Source organism: Crocuta crocuta, unplaced genomic scaffold, assembly GCF_008692635.1.
Source record: "Crocuta crocuta isolate KB4526 unplaced genomic scaffold, BGI_CrCroc_1.0 scaffold73, whole genome shotgun sequence".
Lineage (NCBI taxonomy): Eukaryota > Metazoa > Chordata > Mammalia > Carnivora > Hyaenidae > Crocuta > Crocuta crocuta.
Genome location: NW_027529443.1, coordinates 5,196,254 through 5,214,790, shown reverse-complemented (window position 1 = coordinate 5,214,790; position 18,537 = coordinate 5,196,254). Strand labels below are relative to the sequence as shown.

Below are 18,537 nucleotides of genomic sequence, written 5' to 3'. Positions count from 1 at the left end.
CACTTCTCTCGAAAGAGTTCATCCCATCGCTGAGCAAGAATCCCTGCCTCAGGCTCTGTTTTTAAGAACCTACCTGATCTAAGGCACCCTCTAATCATGTTTTCATCAAATGTAGCCTTAGAAAACCCGACTGCCTCGTGGCGAAAGGACTCCATTAGAAATGCGTACATTGGGGCGCTTGGGTGGCTTAGTCAGCTGAGCGTCCGACTTTCGCTTAGGTCATGATCTCACGGTTCGTGGGTTCGAGCCCCGCGTCGGGCTCTGTGCTGACTGCCAGCTCAGAGCCTGGAGCCTATTTCAGAGTCTGTGTCTCCCTCTCTCTCTGACCCTCCGCTGCTCACGCTGTCTCTCTCTTGTAGAAATAAAAAATATTTAAAAAAAAAAAAGAAATGCGTACATCATAAAATCTTTGGTTTGCTTGGTGGCCCCTTCACGCTTAGCTGTTCCAAGGCTCCCAATTGGCAAGATGGTCCTAAATTCATAGCACGAGTGATTGCTTGTCACTGTAGAAACCAACCCAAGCTACTGAGGGTGTGAATGAACCCTCCTTTATGCTTTATGTTTCGTACAACTGTACATTTCCTTGGAATGTACATTGCGTCTGTCAATTATGATTGGATTCATAGTCATTTCTCATGCAAATCAACTTGATTTGCATAGGCAACCTGCAAATGAACTCACATAAATCATTTTTGTGTGTGTGTGATGATATGAATATCACACATTGTAGAAACTGTATAAGATTCGGAGAAACAGAAATAAGAAAAAATTCATTCATGGTTCCACTTAGAAACAGAGCATCTCCATTAACATGCCTATATGTTTTAGTGGGCTACTATGCTGAAATAGTAACAATGTTTTCCCCTCCAGAGCTTCATTTTCCCTGATAGCCCTTCTATTCAGGCGAGGTTGCTCTGAATTTATTGCCTCAGAGAAAGGATGAGGAACAGAAAGAAAGAAAAGGAAGCATCTTTTAGGTTTTGAGTGCTTGAATAGGGCAGGAACCTAGCCCTAAGAGATTAAATGAGGAGGATGGAAAAGTGGAAAAGTCTCCCCGTTTCCTCCCTCCCTGGGCTCAAAGAGGAAGATAGGGCACCTTCCTCAGCCAAAGACATGACCCCATGAAGCTTTGTGGGATCAAGGGCAGAGGGGATTTGTGTCTGGCTTCAGAGTGGAGACGCTCTATGCTGTGTCTGGGCAGCGGGGGTGGGGGATGGTTAGGGAGGTTCCCACTGTCTAGTGTGATGTGGAGGTGGGGGAATATTTCCAGATATCTGAGGGAGAGTGGGAGAGAGGGGAAGGAGAGAGAAAAGTGGGGGCGGGGGGAAGACTGCTCAGAAACAAAGAGGAACAATTGCAGCAGAAACCGGTAAGCATGAGAGACAGGACCCAATGGCATCTCAAGAGATGCCAGGTGGGACGGATGATATCAAGGACTCAGTGTCCCCTTGCCTCCTGGCATTATGCAAACTCGATGGAACTTAACCCCACCCTGGAGAAAAGCTAGGAGAAACCAGACAGAGCTGAATTTCTTCCCCCTGGCACCAAGGGAGCTTAAAATAAAATGTTAAATGGAGTTATGTGTTAAACAGAAGTGAAGTTATGTTTCTTCTCCATACCTCAATTTGTGCTCTTAAATGCTCTGCTCCTAGACAAATAGACATAAGCCAATAGCCTTTCTCCATTCTAGCAAAAGAGTGGAGAAAACAGAAATAGTGACAGGAAAAATATTCCTACCACAATAGCAATAAAAAGAAAATGCTTAGGAATAAATTTAACTATAAAGGCACAGGGCCTGTATGAAGAAAATGATAAAGTCTTATGAAGGATATAAAACAAAATGTGAACAAATGGAAAGCTGTGACCCTGTGTAGGAAGATTTCATGTAATTAAAATGTCAATTTTCTCCTAATTAGTTATAAGTATAATGAAATTCTATTAACTCGGGGCTTTAAAAACCTTGCCTAACATAAAGATGATATGCAAGAATAAATGCTTAAGAATAGTCGAGAAAAGTGTGAAAATGAAGAGTGATGGGAAGGGGGCTTATGTTACCAGATATCAGAAGATACTGTTAAACTATAATATCAATATAATTTTAGCATGGGAATTGACAAGTAGATACATATATGGGTTGGATCAAATAGAGAACCCATAAATATATATCATTGTAAGTGAGAGTTTAATAAATGACAAAGATGATATTTTAATTCAATGGAAAATTTATGAAGTGCCTCGGCATAATTATCTATCAAGAAGCAAGTAAATCTTTATGTCTCTTTCTCTCTTTTCCCCCTCATTCTTTTTTACTCTCTCCCTTTTTCTGCCTCTTGTATTTACCTTTTTAAAAATTGAAGTATGGCCCACACACAATGTTACATTAGTTTTAGGTGTACCACACAGTGATTCAACAGCTCCTTACATTATGCTATGCTCACCACAAATGTAGCTACCATCTGTTACCTTTCTCTTTTTTTTAAAGATAGATTTTATTTTTTATAGCGGTTTTATTTATTTATTTTTTAATGTTTTATTTATTTCTAGGAGAGAGAGAGAGAGACAGCATGAGCAGGGAGGGTCAGAGAGAGAGGGAGTCACAGACTGAAACAGGCTCCAGGCACTGAGCTGGCTGTCAGCACAGAGCCCGACGTGGGGCTCGAACCCACGAACCGTGAGATCATGACCCAAGTGAAAGTCGGACGCTTAACCGACTAAGCCACCCAGGCGCCCCTTTATAGCGGTTTTAAATTTACAGCAAAACCGAGTGGAAAGGCCAGAGATTTCCTATATATTCCCTGCCCCCACACATTCATAAGCTACCCCTGTTATCAACATCTCCCACTTTGTTACAACTGATGGACCTCTGTGGACACATCATTGACACCCAAGGTCTATGGTTTACGTCAGGGTCCACTCTTGAGTTGTACATTGTATGAGTTTGGACAAATGTATAATGATATGTATCCACCATTAGAATATGATACAAGGCATTTTCACTGCCCTCAAAATCCTCTGTGCTCTGCCTGCGCATCCCTCCCTCCTCTCCAATCCCTGGGAACCACTCATCTTTTTGCTGTCTCCATGGTTTTGCCTTTTCCACAATGTCATATAGTAGTTGGAATCATAACAGAGTAGGCAGACTTTTCAGATGGGCTTCTTTTCCTACTAGTATGGTATGCCTCTAAGGCTCTGCCATGTCTTTTTTTTTTTTTTTAATGTTTTATTTATTTCTGGGAGAGACAGCATGAGAAGGGGAGGGTCAGAGAGAGAGGGAGACACGGAATCTGAAGCAGGCTCCAGGCTCTGAGCTGTCAGCACAGAGCCCAACGAGGGGCTCGAACCCACAAACCGTGAGATCATGACCTGAGCCGAAGTCAGACGCTTAACCGACTGAGCCACCCAGGCGCCCCTGCCATGTCTTTTCGTGGCTTGATAGCATCTTTCTTTTTAGCACTGAATAGTATTCTTTTGTCTGGATGTAACACAGTTTATTTATCCATTTACCTATGGAAGGACATCTTGATTACTTCCGAATCTCTGTGGTTTCGAATAAAGCTGATATAAATACCCATGTGTGCAGGCTTTCGAGTGGATCTTCTCGATTTCTTATTAAAATATATGAAATTTACAGAAAGTATACAAATCATAGGTTACACGGTGAACACATCTATTTAACCAGTACACAGACCAAGAAACAGAACACGACCAGGAACCCCACAAGGTTGCTTGTGACACATTCTAAGAGTAACCTCTATCCTGAGTTACAACACCATAAATTAGTTGTGCTGATTTTTGATATTTATACAAATGGAATCATACAGTATGTTCTCCTCTATGGCTGGCTCTTTTTTCAATTAAAAAATGCATTGTATTACATTGCACAAATTGCCACAATTACTATTATGGTAATTACTGCTATTACTATTATATGAATAGTAATTATATGAATTACTGGTAATTGCCCTTGATGGGCATTAGATGTTTTTCCTACCAGTTTTTGGCTATTATGCAGTGCTATGAATGTTCCTGCACTTATCTCTTAGTGACTGTATCTGCGCGTTTCTGTCAGCTATTTACTTAAGAGCAGACCTGCTAGATCATAGGGATGCATGCATGTTCAGCTTCAGTAGATTTTGCTGAGCAATTTTTCAAAGTGGTTGTACTAGCTTACATTTGGTGCTGCTGGTTGTAGAGGGAATTTCCTTATGCAGTAAAGAAAATATGGAACTATAAAAGAAAAAAAAACAGATATATTTAAAATATATAAAAAAGATAAACTTTAGAAAGACAAAAGATACCATAAACAAACAGCAGATTAGAAAAATATTGGCAAGACGGAAGACAAACCAGGATTAACATCTATACTACAAACTGCTCCTATAAATTGGCAAGAAAAAGACAAACAACCAAAAATTATGCAAAGACTATGAATAGGAATTCACATAAGATCAACTCCAAACATGTGAAAATGTGCTCAAAATCATGAGCAGTCAGAGAAATGCAAAAATGGGATTTTTAAAAAGTAACACATATATCACTTTATGCCCATAAATTTGCAAAAATTAAAAAGAAGGCTAAGTAATGGCAAAATGTTGATAACTGCCAAAGCTGGGCTGTGAGTATTTGGGGGCTCACTATACTATTCTATTTGTTTTCAAGATGTTTCAAAATGCCCATAATAAAAAGACGTAAAAAGCCTAAACAAAGAAAAATAAGAAGGCTAATCCTATTGCTGCCAGGGATCTCGGGACAAGCATACTCTTATATGGGGCTGGAGGAAATGGAAGTTGTTTCAGACTTTTGTGAATGCAATCTGAAAACTATTTAGAATAAAAAATGCAGGGGTGCCTGGGTGATTCAGTCTGTTGAGCAACTGACTTCAGTTCAGGTCATCATCTCATGGTTCGTGGGTTCAAGCCCCTCGTGGGGTTCTGTGCTGACAGCTCAGAGCCTGGAGCCTGCTTTGGATTCTGTGTCTCCTTCTCTCTCTGACCCTCCCCCACTCATGCTCTGTCTCTCTCCCTATCAAAAATAAATAAATACCTAAAAAAGTTTTTTTAATAAAAGATGAAAAAATGCATAGCCCCCTTGGCCTGGAAAACCCTCTCCGGGGGATCTTTCCCATAAAAATAAAATATTTTTCAAAGTTTAATTATTTATTTTGAGAGAGAGAGAGAGAGAGAGAGAGAAAATGAACAGGGGAGGGGCAGAAAGAGAGGGGGACAGAGGATCCCAAGCAGGGTCCATGCTGATAGCACAGAGCCCGATGTGGGGCTTTAATTCATGAACTGTAAGATCATGACCTGAGCTGAAGTCAGACGCTTAACTGAGCCACGCAGGTGCCCCCAAAATAAAATATTTTATATTAAAAAATATATAGAGACAGGGGTGCCTGGGTGGCNAGAGAGAGAGAGACATAGTTTAAAAGGTTTCTAATGGTAGAGGTATAAGGGTATTTATTGCAGCATTGTGCTTTGTGTAGATGAGTAGAAACAAAGTATGTACCCTTTGAGAAATGGCTGACCTAATTACAGAACATCCACCCATTAGGGTAATATGCAGCCACCAAAAATAATAGAATATATTCGTTAATTTGGGAAGACTTTTATGTTATGTTAAAAATAGCAAGATACAGAAAAGAGCATTATAGGAACCTATTTTTGTAAAACCTTGTGTGTGTGTATATGTAAATTATTTTATACAAGCATGGATAGAAATATAGAATGCAATGTATTGGTTTGTTGACAAAAAGTCTATGGTATACTAAAGTGTGTATATTTGTATATTATACTAATAAAGGTGTAAAAGTGGCAAAAAGGAAAAGAAAAGCTGCTCCTCCCAAATGGTTTGTCTATTCTATTTATGAAAAAGTCAATGTACATATGTGAGGTGTGTACACATTCATGCGCATATAAGTCCTTGCCCAAGCAAAGTAGCTGTTTGTATACTATGTAGACCAGTGTTAATCCCCAGGTTTCCATATTCTGTTAGTTCTGCCCTTAATATTTCAGCAAAACAGAAGTCCTCCCCTCATCCCTTGAGAATAAAAATAACCACTGGTAACAATACAGATGACTTCTTGCTTTGCATATATGATCTTACTTAATCTGTTAACCAACTGGTGAGAGAGTCTTCTTCTTTCCATTCTACAGATGAGCAAAGTTTCAGAGAAGTTAAGGAATTTGCCCACATTTACAAAGCTAGTAAATGAAGGGGCAGTGATTGAAACCTAGCTCTGCTGGACTCCTGAGTCCCAGAACGTAACCTCTGTGTTGTGCTTCCTTCCCTCTATGCTTCCCTTGATGTGTTTTTCAGGGGGTTCACCTCGTCTGGATCAAGGAGCCACGGGCACAGCCGCGCCTGTTATGATCTGGACAGGAGTCCTCATTGCTCATCGCCCAGCTAGCTCATTGTCAGACCACACCAGGGTTTGAGGTTAAAGCCCCCGCTGGGATTCCTCTGCGCAAACTTGGTACCCCTATTTCCCCTGGGAAACTTGTGGCCCCAGATCTCCTCTGGGGACTCACCCACGCTCAAATAGAGTGCTCGGTTATTTGTCTATCTCCTCCCACCCTGGGTCATGAGCAACCCCACCATTTACAGCGGAGAGAGGCAAGTAAGCTCCCAGGGCCGGGTTTGGAAGGAACATTCTGTCGGAGCCTTCCGTCTTTGCCTCACTAGAGGCCTCTATCGGTAGCACTTCAGACTGTAGGTTTGTGATTCCATTTATGGGACCTGCAAAAGCAGGCACAGTAAGCCGTGCGGTTGAAGTCAGAGGACTGGTTACCCACCAAGGAGCTGAGGAAAAGAGGCTAGTGACAGCCAGGAACCTTGAGTTCCGCTTGAGGGGATCTGGTCATGCTGCGTTTCTCGATATGGGTGGCTGATTGCAGGGCACCCTTTTTTTTTTTTCATGTTTCTTAATTTTTGAGAGAGAGACAGAGCACAGTGAGGGAGGGGCAGAGAAAGAGGGAGAGAGAATCCGAAAAAGGCTCCAGGCTCTGAGCTGGCAGCACAGAGCCTGATGCGGGGCTCAAACTCACTAACCAGGAGATCATGACCTGAACCGAAGTCCCACACTTAACCTCCTGAGCCACCCAGGTGCCCCTGTAGTGCACTCCTTCCTGTATATTTCATGCGTGCGCTGGAGTGGTTCATGAGAGCTCGTTGTTACATCTCCCAAAATTTTGTGAGCTGCCAGTTCATCACAACCATTGTCAAAAATTGAATTGTATAAAACTACAATTAAATACATTATATTTAAGACAGATGTAATAAAGACTGAAAACTCATCACTTCCTAATGACTTTACTGTTCTCTCTGTTCTTGAGATGATTCACATCCATGGTATCTGCACGATGCAAGACCCATGTAATGACTGCTCCTGCACACTGCGTTCCGACTCCACGCTGGGTGACATCGCATCAGGAGCTTGAAATGGGCCGTAGTGGCAGAATTTACACCATGGAAGTCAGCAGATGCTGCAGAGCAAGGCTTGATTGATTATGTTGTTGATTGCCTGGCTTGAAGAAGGTGAGGCGAATGCTAATAATGCAGGTTACATTTAAAAGTGCTTTGTGTCTGGGAATGCCATACAAGAAATCCAGGAGATACTCGTCCAGTCTTGGAAACCTATGATCTGGTTCAGCAAAGATGGTGTTCACATCATGGAAGAATGAATGAAGTTCCAAAACATGTCTTTGCTGTGTTACTTTTCACTTCCTTGTTGTTAACGTAAATTACAAATCAACCAATGTGCACTTCAGAACCTCATTTGGAAAGCCGGTTGTTGAAAGTTTACCAGGACGTGGCTGGTTATACTTCTGTAAAAGGTTAAAAACAAGCAGAGAAGCAGACCTACGGATCCGTGTGCCCTTCTCGTCAAAGTGTGATGGGTCTCACACATAGTAGTTTTGTTTCATTTTCTTCACAAAATATAAGAACATTGGGGGGAAAATGTTAATTTCCCCCCCAAACCAAAACCTAGACAGAAGCAGCGGGCTCACCCATCTTGGAAGTCTTTGGAAACAACCGCGAAGAAGCACCTGTCAGGTCCTTACCTGAGCGTGGGCTTCTCTTAAGAGCTCACTGGTAAGGAGTTCTTGGACTATGGCCAGGACAGTTCTTAGAGTTAAGTGTTCTTGTCTAGTACCTGACAAAAGCCTTGGTTTTAAGTCTTTCCGTTACCCTGAGAAAGGATGAAGGGGAATGGCGGCCTGTAGGAGAGTCCAAGACCCCTTTGCACCCACGTTCTCCCTGTGAAAAGGTTTTGAAGTTGACTTTAGGCCTCATCACTTTGCTTTTGTTTTTTCTCACTGATGGCTTTGAATAGTTCTTCTGGTCTCCGTTGAGGCAGATGTGGTGGTAAAAAGATCTAGAGCTGCTTCCTGCTGTGTTTGTGTGTGTATGGGTGTGTGTAAGTGTGTGCACATGTGTGTGTTATAGGTGTGCAGGTATGTGTATGTATGAATGCATGTGTGTGTAAGTGTGGTGCGTGTGCACGTGTGTGGTTTAGAAGAGTTGTTTCCAGGTGGATACAAGTCCTTTGCCCCTGGAGTCATCCTCATCATTAAAATCCTGAGCTTGAGGGGCACCTGTGTGGCTCAGTCAGTTAAGCAACCCACTTTTGGTTTCTGCTTAGGTCTTTCTCTCACAGTTCGTGAGCTGGAGTTCTGCATTGGGCTCTGCTCTGATAGCATGGAGCCTGGTTGGGGTTCTCTCTCCCTCCCTCTCTGCCCCTGCCCCGCTCTCTCTCTCTCAAAAGAAAGAAAGAAACGTAAAAAAAAGAGAAGAAAAAATCTTGAGCATGAAAGTAAGGGTGCTTATGAAACCTACTTACAGCAGGGGGCAGTAGAGTGCAGCAGTTAAATATGTGGCTTTTGCACCGGCTTCAACCAATCTTTCCCACGCACTTGCCTCTCTCAGCCAGAAAGTTTTTGAACATGCACACTCAAATGTATGTAAAATTATTGATAACTTACATACATAATTCCCACCCTAAATTAGAAACATATTTGTTATAGAATATAACAAATTGAAATTAAAAATTGAGGAAATAGTGGAGCACCTGGGTAGCTCAGTTGGACAAATGTCTGAATGTGGCTCAGGTCACGATCTCGCAGTTTGTGGATTCTCTGCTGTCTGTGCAGAACCTACTTGGGATCCTCTGTCTCCCTCTCTCTGCCCCTTCCCCACTTGCTTTCCCTTTGTCTCTCAAAAATAACTAACATTTTTTTTTAAACTGAGGAGGAGTGACTATGTGGCTCAGTCAGTTAAACATCTGACTTAGGCTCAGGTCATGATCTCACAGGTTTGTGGGTTCGAGCCCTGTGTTGGGCTCTGTGCTGACAACAGCCTGCTTCAGATTCTGTGTCTCCCTCTCTCTCTGCCCCTCCCCTGCTCATGCTCAGTCTCTCAAAAATAAATAAACATTTAAAAAATCATTTAAAAAATTGAGGACATGGTGACATTAACTTTAAAAAATGCTTTGTTGAGGTGTGATCAACCATGAGCTGCACATATTAAAAAAAGTGCACAATTTAATATGTTTTGACATATGTATACGCCTATAAAACCATCATGCAATCAACATAGTGAACATACCCATCATACACAAAAGCTTCCTAGTGTCCCTTTGTAATTGCTTCTTCCCACACTTCCTGCTCCTCCACACCCCAGCAACCCCCGAGCTGCTTTCTGTCACTATAGATTAGTTTGCATGTTGTGGAGTTTCATGGAAGTGGCATCAGCCAAGATGCACCTTTTTGTGGGGAGAGGAGTCTGGCTCCTTTTATTCAACATAATTATTTTGATATGATACCCATATATAGATAGTCATAGATGAAAAGCATTAGGGATGAAATATACTTTTAAAATCAGATTTTGTTAATAAAATACTTTCTGCTCTCAGACTGCAGAGGTTTGACTTTACATTCTGGATGCTAGACTCTATTTCTTTTTACGTTGAACTAAACAAGTTTTATAATTCAGTTTTTGAATAGGGAATACATTCACATGGTCTAAAACCTAACCAGATGAGGGGCACCTGGCTGGCTCAGTTGGTGGAGTGTGTGACTCTGGATCTCGGGGTTATGAGTTCAAGCTCCACATTGGGTATAGAGATTACTTAAAAAATAAATAAAATTAGGGGTGCCTGAGTGGCTCAGTCGATTAAGAGTCTGACTCCTGGTTTCAGCTCAGATTATGATCTCATGGTTCGTGGGTTTGAGCCCCGAGTTAGGCTGCATGATGACAGTGTGGGGACTGCTTGGGACTCTCTCTCCCTTTCTCTGCCCCTCACCTGCTCTCTTTCTCTCTCTCTCAAAATAAATAAATAAACTTTGCTTGTGCTCTCTTTCTCTCTCTCTCTCTCTCAAAACAAATAAATAAGCTTTAAACATAAATAAATAAATATAATTTAATCCCCCAAACATAACCAGATGAAAAAGTATAAAGTAAAAAAAAAGAAAAAAAAAGTATAAAGTGACAAGTCCCCCTTCACCTGCTGTGACCCACCCACCCAAGTTGCACTGTGCCCTCCCACCTTCCAGGTAACCACTTGTGCTGGTTTCTTAGGTATCTTCAAGGTTTATTTATGCAAATATGAATGCATATGCATACATATATTTATTTTGTATTCTCCAACTTATTACAGGAAAGATAGCATGTTTGTTCACAGTGATACACACTGTATTGCATTTTGCTTTTCTTATCTGATCTAGCTTGGTCATCTCTCCACATCACTTTGTAGGAAGTCGTCATCGTCATCTTCTTCTTCTTCTTCTTCTTCTTCTTCTTCTTTTTCTTCTTCTTCTTCTTCTTCTTCTTCTTCTTTTTAATAGCTTCCCTGTGTTTCATAGCTTGGTACTTTATTTAACCTGATGGAAACTTGGGTGGTTTCCAGGGTTTTTCTGGAAAAAACTGCTGCATCCAATAACCTTGCCCATGCCATTTTACAAGTGCCCCACTGTCTCTGTAACGTGAATTCTTAGAAGGTGAATTGCTGGGCCAGGGGTGTATACATTTGTAATGCTGATAGAGAGTCTCCCTATAGCCTCAGCAATGTTTACCCAGCTTTTGGGTTTTTTCCAAACTCAAAAATGAAAAACGGTATCTGAGTGTAGTTTTAAGTGGTATTTGTCTTCATAAGACTACAGTTAAGTTGGATGCTTAGTTTTTAAAAGTCTTGCCAATTGTGATGATTTCACAACATCATTACCTAGTATCTCAAGGCCTGAAGCATGCAAACTGCCTGGCTTATGTAGTTTTCTTGAGTTTTCCATGAGAATGGAGATGTGTATAAGTGTTTAGATTTTGACCCATTGCTTGCATCAAACCTATGTTTTAACTTATTTGAATCCAATTATATACCCAGAAATGAGGAAAACTAATAGTTTAAATTCTGTTGTCAGGAGATGAGGAAGATTACCCGTCAAAGGAGATACAGTGACTTTTCTTTCATTATCTCATTATCTGACATACATTATTCAGTTAGATGTATGGATTACCATGCAAGTTTGTAGATATAAAACCACATATATTGCGTTTGTGGTAATGGATAGCTTTCCCTGCACTTGCTTTTTGAATTGCATATTGACTTAAGAACTCAACTTCCAGCTTAAGAGCAGTCTATTGTCCTGGATGAGAGTGTCTGTTTGCCTTAATTCTTATCATGTCAGAATTACATGGTAGGATGGGACAGTATGCTAAATCCTTTGCTTCATGCCTTCCAATGCCAAGGGAGAACTTGCTAGTTTATCTGCATGAGGCCAACTGGCCATGTACATCTGCTGTGGCCTCTTCTCGTTGAGGGAGAGCAAAGGAAGGCATGGAAAACCCTTTGGGGATGCGTGCCTCACCTGTAATTTTTACTTTGGAATAGCCCTTAGAGTCCCCACAACAGGTGTGGACCTAGGGAGTCAGGTTTGCTGCAAAGTGACCAAGACTCCTTGGCCTCAGAGTGGACCAGGCATGGATGCCTGACTCCAGCTAAGCCAAGTAGATCTATTCTCCTGAAAATCTGAACTGATGGAAGGAGAGTTTGGGAAGCAGTGGAACTATGAGATACTGTGAGATCCAGGCCAGAGCTGGTGCTGTGGAACACAAAGTCAAGGGCAAGTCTAAATTATGGAGTAGACAGGCACCGGGAGCCTTTTAGAGGATGCTCATCTGCAAAGGGAGAGAGAGGAATATCCAGAAAGAGGAAGGCAGGGGTGGAGAATGGTCTGCCTCCAGAGGGAGCTGGGTAGCTGCCTATTCTATGTTTCTATGAGATTCCTCTGATCCTGACACTAATACTCCTTTTCTTTACTTATTTAATGCCATTCCACAAATCCTGAGCATTTGGATTATAAATATATGGGCCACTTATACATTGGGGATGAAAGCATAAAATCATATACAGCAGTCCAGGGAACACAGTCTATTGGAGCACAATTGGGCTCTATCTCCTCGGATTAAATATTCACATGTTCTGTGACGGAGTGATTTCACTCCTTCTGCACCAGGAAAAGCTCCTTCTCCCCAAGAAAAGCTCCTGAACAATGGACAGGGTTGTTCATATCAGCATTGCTTTCCAGACCCAAGTCCGGATACCCCTCAGTGGGAGAGTGGATGCATCAACTGTGCTATAATCACACCGTGAGTACTGGTCAGCAGCCCACACCATGAATTTCAAGGACCTGTCACAACACGGGGGAACATCAACGGCATAACAGGAAGTGAAAAAGCACAAGGCTGGGACCGTGTTTGTTTGGTTCTCGGCTCTGACCCCCTCATAGGGACACGCCTGCTCAGTAACTATCGCTCACATGAATGAGTAGGAGGAACAGAGCCTGCGTGTGGAATTGTCGATTAAACCACCGGAGGGCGGAGACACGGTGGCCTCTTCTCCTCGCCTTCTATTGCCCACCCCCTTTGTCCTTTCCTTCCACTCTCCATGCCCACTTTCCCCCCACCCCCCATAGATGACCCAGTCCTACTTTTTAGATTTGCTGTAATTTTTCACTGACTCTAGATCCTTGGACTCTGATTTAAATAGCCTGAGGTTGGGCCCCTAGCATCTGGCATTTTAAAAAATAGCAGGTGATTCCAATGTGCTGCCAGGGTCACACATTTCCTTTCCTGGGGGTGTGGCTGTGTTGTTGTTTTTTTGTTTTTATATGGGCCTGTGTTAAAACCTCAGCAAATGAGAACTAAGGGCAAGTCTGCTGGGAAAGGCTTCTCAGACAGATTCCTTTCTCTTAGGAGGCACCCCCATATATATCCACATATGTTTCTGCCTAAGCAACTCTGGGGGATTCGCGCGAAGGAGGAGGCATCACTGGTAGCTGCTAGAAATGACTGCAGCACAGGGGCTATCAGGAGAAGCCTACTATTGTCCAGGAATGCCAGTGTTGCCCCAGATGCCTCCAACCCTTGGGGTGCCCGAAGGCCATGGGCCTTCGGAGTGTGGTCTCAGCCTAGCTCTGAGTCACACTTCCCTGCTGGGCTCCGTACAACCTGAGCTCAGAGGTGCAGGAAGTCGCCCCTCTGTGGACGCCACGTCCTGCATCTGCCTGCAAGCATGGGATCCAGTGAGGGCATCATGTACCCTCTCCATTGTCTCTCTCTCCTCCAGTCGTACCTGCCCGCTGCCCTGCTCACTTCTCTGTTCCTTAAGGTTCCTGTCTTGGGCCCTGTTCCCAGGAAGCAGAACCAGAGACAGGGATTCCTGTTTGTGTGATTTATTAAGAGAGTGAAGGAAGCAGGATGGGGCAGAGAATAACAGTCAAGACAAGAACATGGTCTCAGCTGGGGCACCTGGGTGGCTCAGTTGGTTAAGCATCTGACTTCGGCTCAGGTCATGACCTCACAGTTTGAGAGTTCTGACCCCAAGTCGGGCTCTGTGCTGACAGCTCAGAGCCTGGAGCCTGCTTCAGATTCTGTGTCTCCCTCTCTCTCTGCCCCTCCCCTGTTTACTCTGTCTCTCTCTCAAAAATGAATGAACAAAAAAAAAACCAAAAAAAAAATTGCCCTATAATTCTGCAGATGAAATTCTCCCCCAAAGCATCTCCCCTTTAATTTTTTTTTAAGATTTAATTTTTAAGCAATCTCTACACCCAACATGGGGCTCAAACTCACAATCTCAAGATCAAGAGTCACATGCTCCACTGACTGAGCCAGCCAGGGGCCCCAACATCTTCCCTTCAAATGCTTCCCTCACAAAGATGTGGCCGGGAATACTGTGAAGTTGATTTAAACCCTACTTGTGTGCATGAAGTAGGAATGGGTCCTTGTATAGTGCCTTCCTCTAGGCTTGTGATGATACTGTGTGGGTGGGAGTTGTTAATTACTCTCTGGCCTAATTTACCTTAGAGGAGAGCTGACTCAGAGATTAAGGCTGGAGAAGCTCTTTCCAAGATCAACATCCCCAACTGGCCTGAGGTGATTATTGCAGATCCCAGGGACTCTCAGCCCCTCCTGGGTTCAGAACCTAATCCTTACTCACAGCTGTGGACAGGAGTGGTTGCTGGGCTTCATTAGGAAGCAGTGTGGTTTCCCCAACGCTTCAGTCCTTGGGGGGCATCTGAAAGGGAATCAAGCCTTCCGTATGACAGTTGTGCCGTCCCTGGTGTATCTGAAAGAGAAGTAAGCACTTCTTAGATCAATATTTTCAAGGCTGATGAGATCCAAGCCTCTGCCTGGAGGCTTCGACTGGGGATTCACTGCTTTTCCAGCTTCTCTCTCTCCAGGGTGGCTATGAACTTGAACCCTTGTAATAAATAGCTTACATTTTTTTCTTGTTGGAAATTTGTGTAAATGTGTTATTATGACGGGGGAAGATGGGATAATGATAGATTTAAAACTGGACACCTGTGGGCCCATTCCTTTACAGCTGAATTTCTCAATCCTTTTTTCATGACTGCCCTTACTTAAGGAGTCTTTTTGGACTATTCTTCGTAATCATGAAATTTTAATACCACAGATATCCTATATATCTATTTATGCACTATATGTAGATCTGTTTTATACATAAAAAGAATAGGATTTTTTGCCCCCTTGGGGGGGGATATGTCCCCCACTGAGGATACGTGCTTTACAAATAGTTCATAGCCGCCCCCCGGCAGCCTCCACCGTGTAAAAGCAGGAAGCAGGCAGTCTAGCAGGTGCTTTGAGGAGTGTGAGCTAATCATGTACACTGTGTTTCACAAAGTGCTTGGCACATGGCAAGTGCTAGAAAAAAGAAAGCTTTTGTTGTTGCTGTTGTTGCCATTATTATTATATTAAGCTTGGGTCACAGTGATGTTTGTAACCCCCCTCTCTGGACTGTGGATTCCCATGGTGCTTGAGGGCTGGCCAGAGGTCCAAGGTATTCCAGGCTGGAACTTCCACCAAAGGCACCACCGGGTACATAAGGACGTGGACCAAGCCGGACGGGGACTGTGCCCAGTGGACAGGCTGAGATGCCCCAATTACACATGGGACCTGGGCTCCAGGTACAGCCAACGTAAAGGGGTCTAGTGGCCTCTTAAACTTCTCTTTTCTCAGAAGCTGGGCACTGGATTTCCAGTTAAATCTCCTGATTTTTAAGCACCGACTCCATTAAACATCAACAATTGTGCTGTGTGGACGGAACAAAACACACGCAACCAAGTCATACTGGCTTGTCCAGGGTTAATCGCATAGCTGGGATTCCCATCCAGGTCTTCTGCATTCAGTGATCCTCCCACTCAACCCAGCTCCCCTCTACCGCTCACGACCCTCCTCACTGCACTCTTCTTTGGGGGTCCTCCAATGTCTCTTCTTCCAGGCCCTCCTGCCAGGGGAAGGGGCCCCAGGCTGGGCCATTCGGGGGTTGGGACGAATGGGTCCAGCTCCCCCTCACCCCTTCCCCCTCCCCGCCCCTTCCCAGAAGGACGTGGATTCTGTCTGCGGATGATAAGGTTGGGACCCCCAGCCTTACTCACCGCGGGAGCTGTGAGTGGGGGCCCCGCCCGGGGGGACTTGGGTCGGGTGTCCCGCGGCGTGAGAACGCAGAGCCGGCGGGCGTGAGGCAGGCGGGGCCCCGGCGACCTCACCACCTCGGGACGAAACGCCCCGTTCGTTGTTCGCGCCGCCCCTCTGACCTCGCCACCCCGGGCATTGTTCTCTGTTTGCCTGGGTCGCGGGTGGGAGGCGAGGCACGCGGGGGTTCCAGAGCCTGGCTCCACGCCAGGCCTGCGGCCTTCGGCCCTGGGGCCACTGGGGCGGCCGCGCCCGCGAGCTGGAGGCGAGCGGGGCCGGACGGCTCAGCAGGCGCAGNCCTTCCGCCTTGCGTCCCGCAGTCTCGCAGGCCAGTCTCCTCCGCCTCTACCACCGGTTTCGGGCTCTGGACAGGAACAAGAAGGGCTACCTGAGGTGAGGGGCGCCGGCCTTCGGACCCGCCACCTCGGCCTCTCTGAGCCCCTTCCTCTCTTTAACCCTCCGCCCCCGGTCTTTGCCCTACCCGTCCGTTTACTCGACAGCCGCGTGGACCTGCAGCAGATTGGGGCTCTGGCCGTGAACCCTCTGGGAGAACGCATTATAGACAGCTTCTTCCCTGATGGGTGAGGCCTCGCTGCGGGTGGGGACATGGGGAGAAAAACTTGGTTGGGGGTGGCTAACCGAGGCAGAGGAAGGGCCCAGGCCACCACTGCCTCTGCTTCATCCCCCCCACCCCAGGAATCTGCGACTGGATTTCCCAGGCTTTGTCAGGGTCCTGGCTCATTTTCGACCTGTCGATGATGAGGACCCAGGAATGCGAGACCCCAAGGAACCTGAACCCCTCAACAGCAGAATGAACAAACTTCGCTGTGAGTTTGTGGGGACCCACTCCTCCCCAAGCGAGACCCTAGCTACACTGCACCGGTGAGATGCCCCGGGCACCTCCTTCTCACAGCGAGCCTATCTATAGAGGACCCCTCCTCCAGGGTGACCTTCTGCTGGAAGAGAACCAGGGAAGACCCACCTACCCTCTTCCCCCTCCATTCTCTTCCAGTCGCATTTCAGCTCTATGACCTGGACCGGGACGGAAAGATCTCCAGGCACGAGATGCTACAGGTTGGAAGGANGGTGACTGGGAGAGTGAGTGGGAGATAGGGATTGGGTGAGGTTTAGTTTGGAAATGGGATAGGGAACAGTTGGGTATGAGGTTCGAAATAGGTTCTTTTTTTAAGTTTATTTATTTAGAGTCTGTGTGCACAAGTGTGATTGGGGGAGGGGCAGAGAGAGAGAGAAAGAGCTCAACGTGGGGCTTAATCTCACAAACCGTGAGATCATGACTTGAGCCCAAACCAAGAGTAGGTCGCTTATCCCGGACTGAGCCACCCAGACGACCCAATAGATCAGTGCTTCTTAACTGGGGGGTAATCTTGCCTTCTGAGTGACCTTGAGGATATCCAGAGATATTTTTGGTTGTCACACCTGGGGGAGGGGACAGTATGACTGGCATCTAGTGGGCAGAAGTAAAAAATGCTGCTAAACATCTTTCAGTACGCAGGATAGCCCTCATTTCCCCCCACAATAAGGAGTTATCTGGCCCCAAATGTCAACAGTGCTGAGATTTAGAAGCTCTGGAATAGATGTTGTGATGGGGGATGGGAAGAACTGGGAATAGTGGGGAGTTGTGGAGGGGGATGGGAAGAGGTTGGGTTATAAAGCTTGGGTTTGGGTCATGAGTTTGGGCATACTGTGGAGGTGAGTGTGGAATAGTGAGGGATGGGTGGGGGTTTGAGTGGAGAAGCAGTAGCAGAAACTGGGGGGGGGATATGGCGGGGGGGGAAGAAATGGATGAGGGAGAGATTACGAAATTGGGAGTAACATTTGGGATGATGTGGGCAAGGTTTGAGGGATTTGGCTGACTCCTTTTGTGTATGTCTGTGCCCTCGGCTCCTCCCAGGTCCTCCGGCTGATGGTTGGGGTGCAGGTGACAGAAGAGCAGTTGGAGAGCATCGCCGACCGCACGGTGCAGGAAGCGGATGAAGATGGAGACGGGGCTGTGTCCTTCCTGGAGTTCACCAAGGTCAGAATGCCCGTAGGCCTGGGGAGTTGACGTCAGGAGTCCCTAGGACAGATGGACATGGGAAAGGCAGTTGGAAGGAGGTGGGCAGAAGGAGAGGGGTAGCCAAGGAAGGGTGTGGCTTTGGGGATGGGAGAGGAGGTTGAAAGCCTAGAGGACTGGGCTCTTGACTACCACCCATCCCCCCCCCCCAACAGTCCTTGGAGAAGATGGATGTCGAGCAGAAAATGAGCATCCGGATCCTGAAGTGACCCCTCTTTGTGCCTTTGGCTGGTTTACACAGACCAGTTCGACCTGGGATTTGTCTTCAGCCCTGCAGAGGCAGGTCCCCAGTAAACTGTATTCTTGTGTCTAAGCTAAACTCTATTTAGCGCCAAGGAAAGAAAGCTGGAGGAGTGTGTACTGAATAAACTCTAGCTCATTTGATCTCAGATTTGTGAATCAGCGATCTTGTGGTTGCAAACCACTGAAAACCCAATTTATGGTGACTTAAGTAAAAAAGGAATTTTATGGACTTCATT

The 18,537-nt window shown here is 45.2% G+C and overlaps 1 protein-coding gene across 1 annotated transcript; it reads left to right on the top strand.

Moving 5' to 3' along the window:
* Nucleotides 1-15,318: 15,318 nt before the first annotated feature.
* CHP2 (calcineurin like EF-hand protein 2) lies at nt 15,319-18,277 on the top strand. The gene is made up of 7 exons (XM_077760561.1): nt 15,319-15,487; nt 16,305-16,377; nt 16,485-16,565; nt 16,681-16,811; nt 16,997-17,058; nt 17,897-18,019; nt 18,214-18,277. Exons 1-7 carry the CDS (start codon nt 15,319-15,321, stop codon nt 18,265-18,267), a joined length of 693 nt encoding a protein of 230 aa, XP_077616687.1. The 3' UTR covers nt 18,268-18,277.
* The last annotated feature ends 260 nt before the right edge of the window (nt 18,278-18,537 follow it).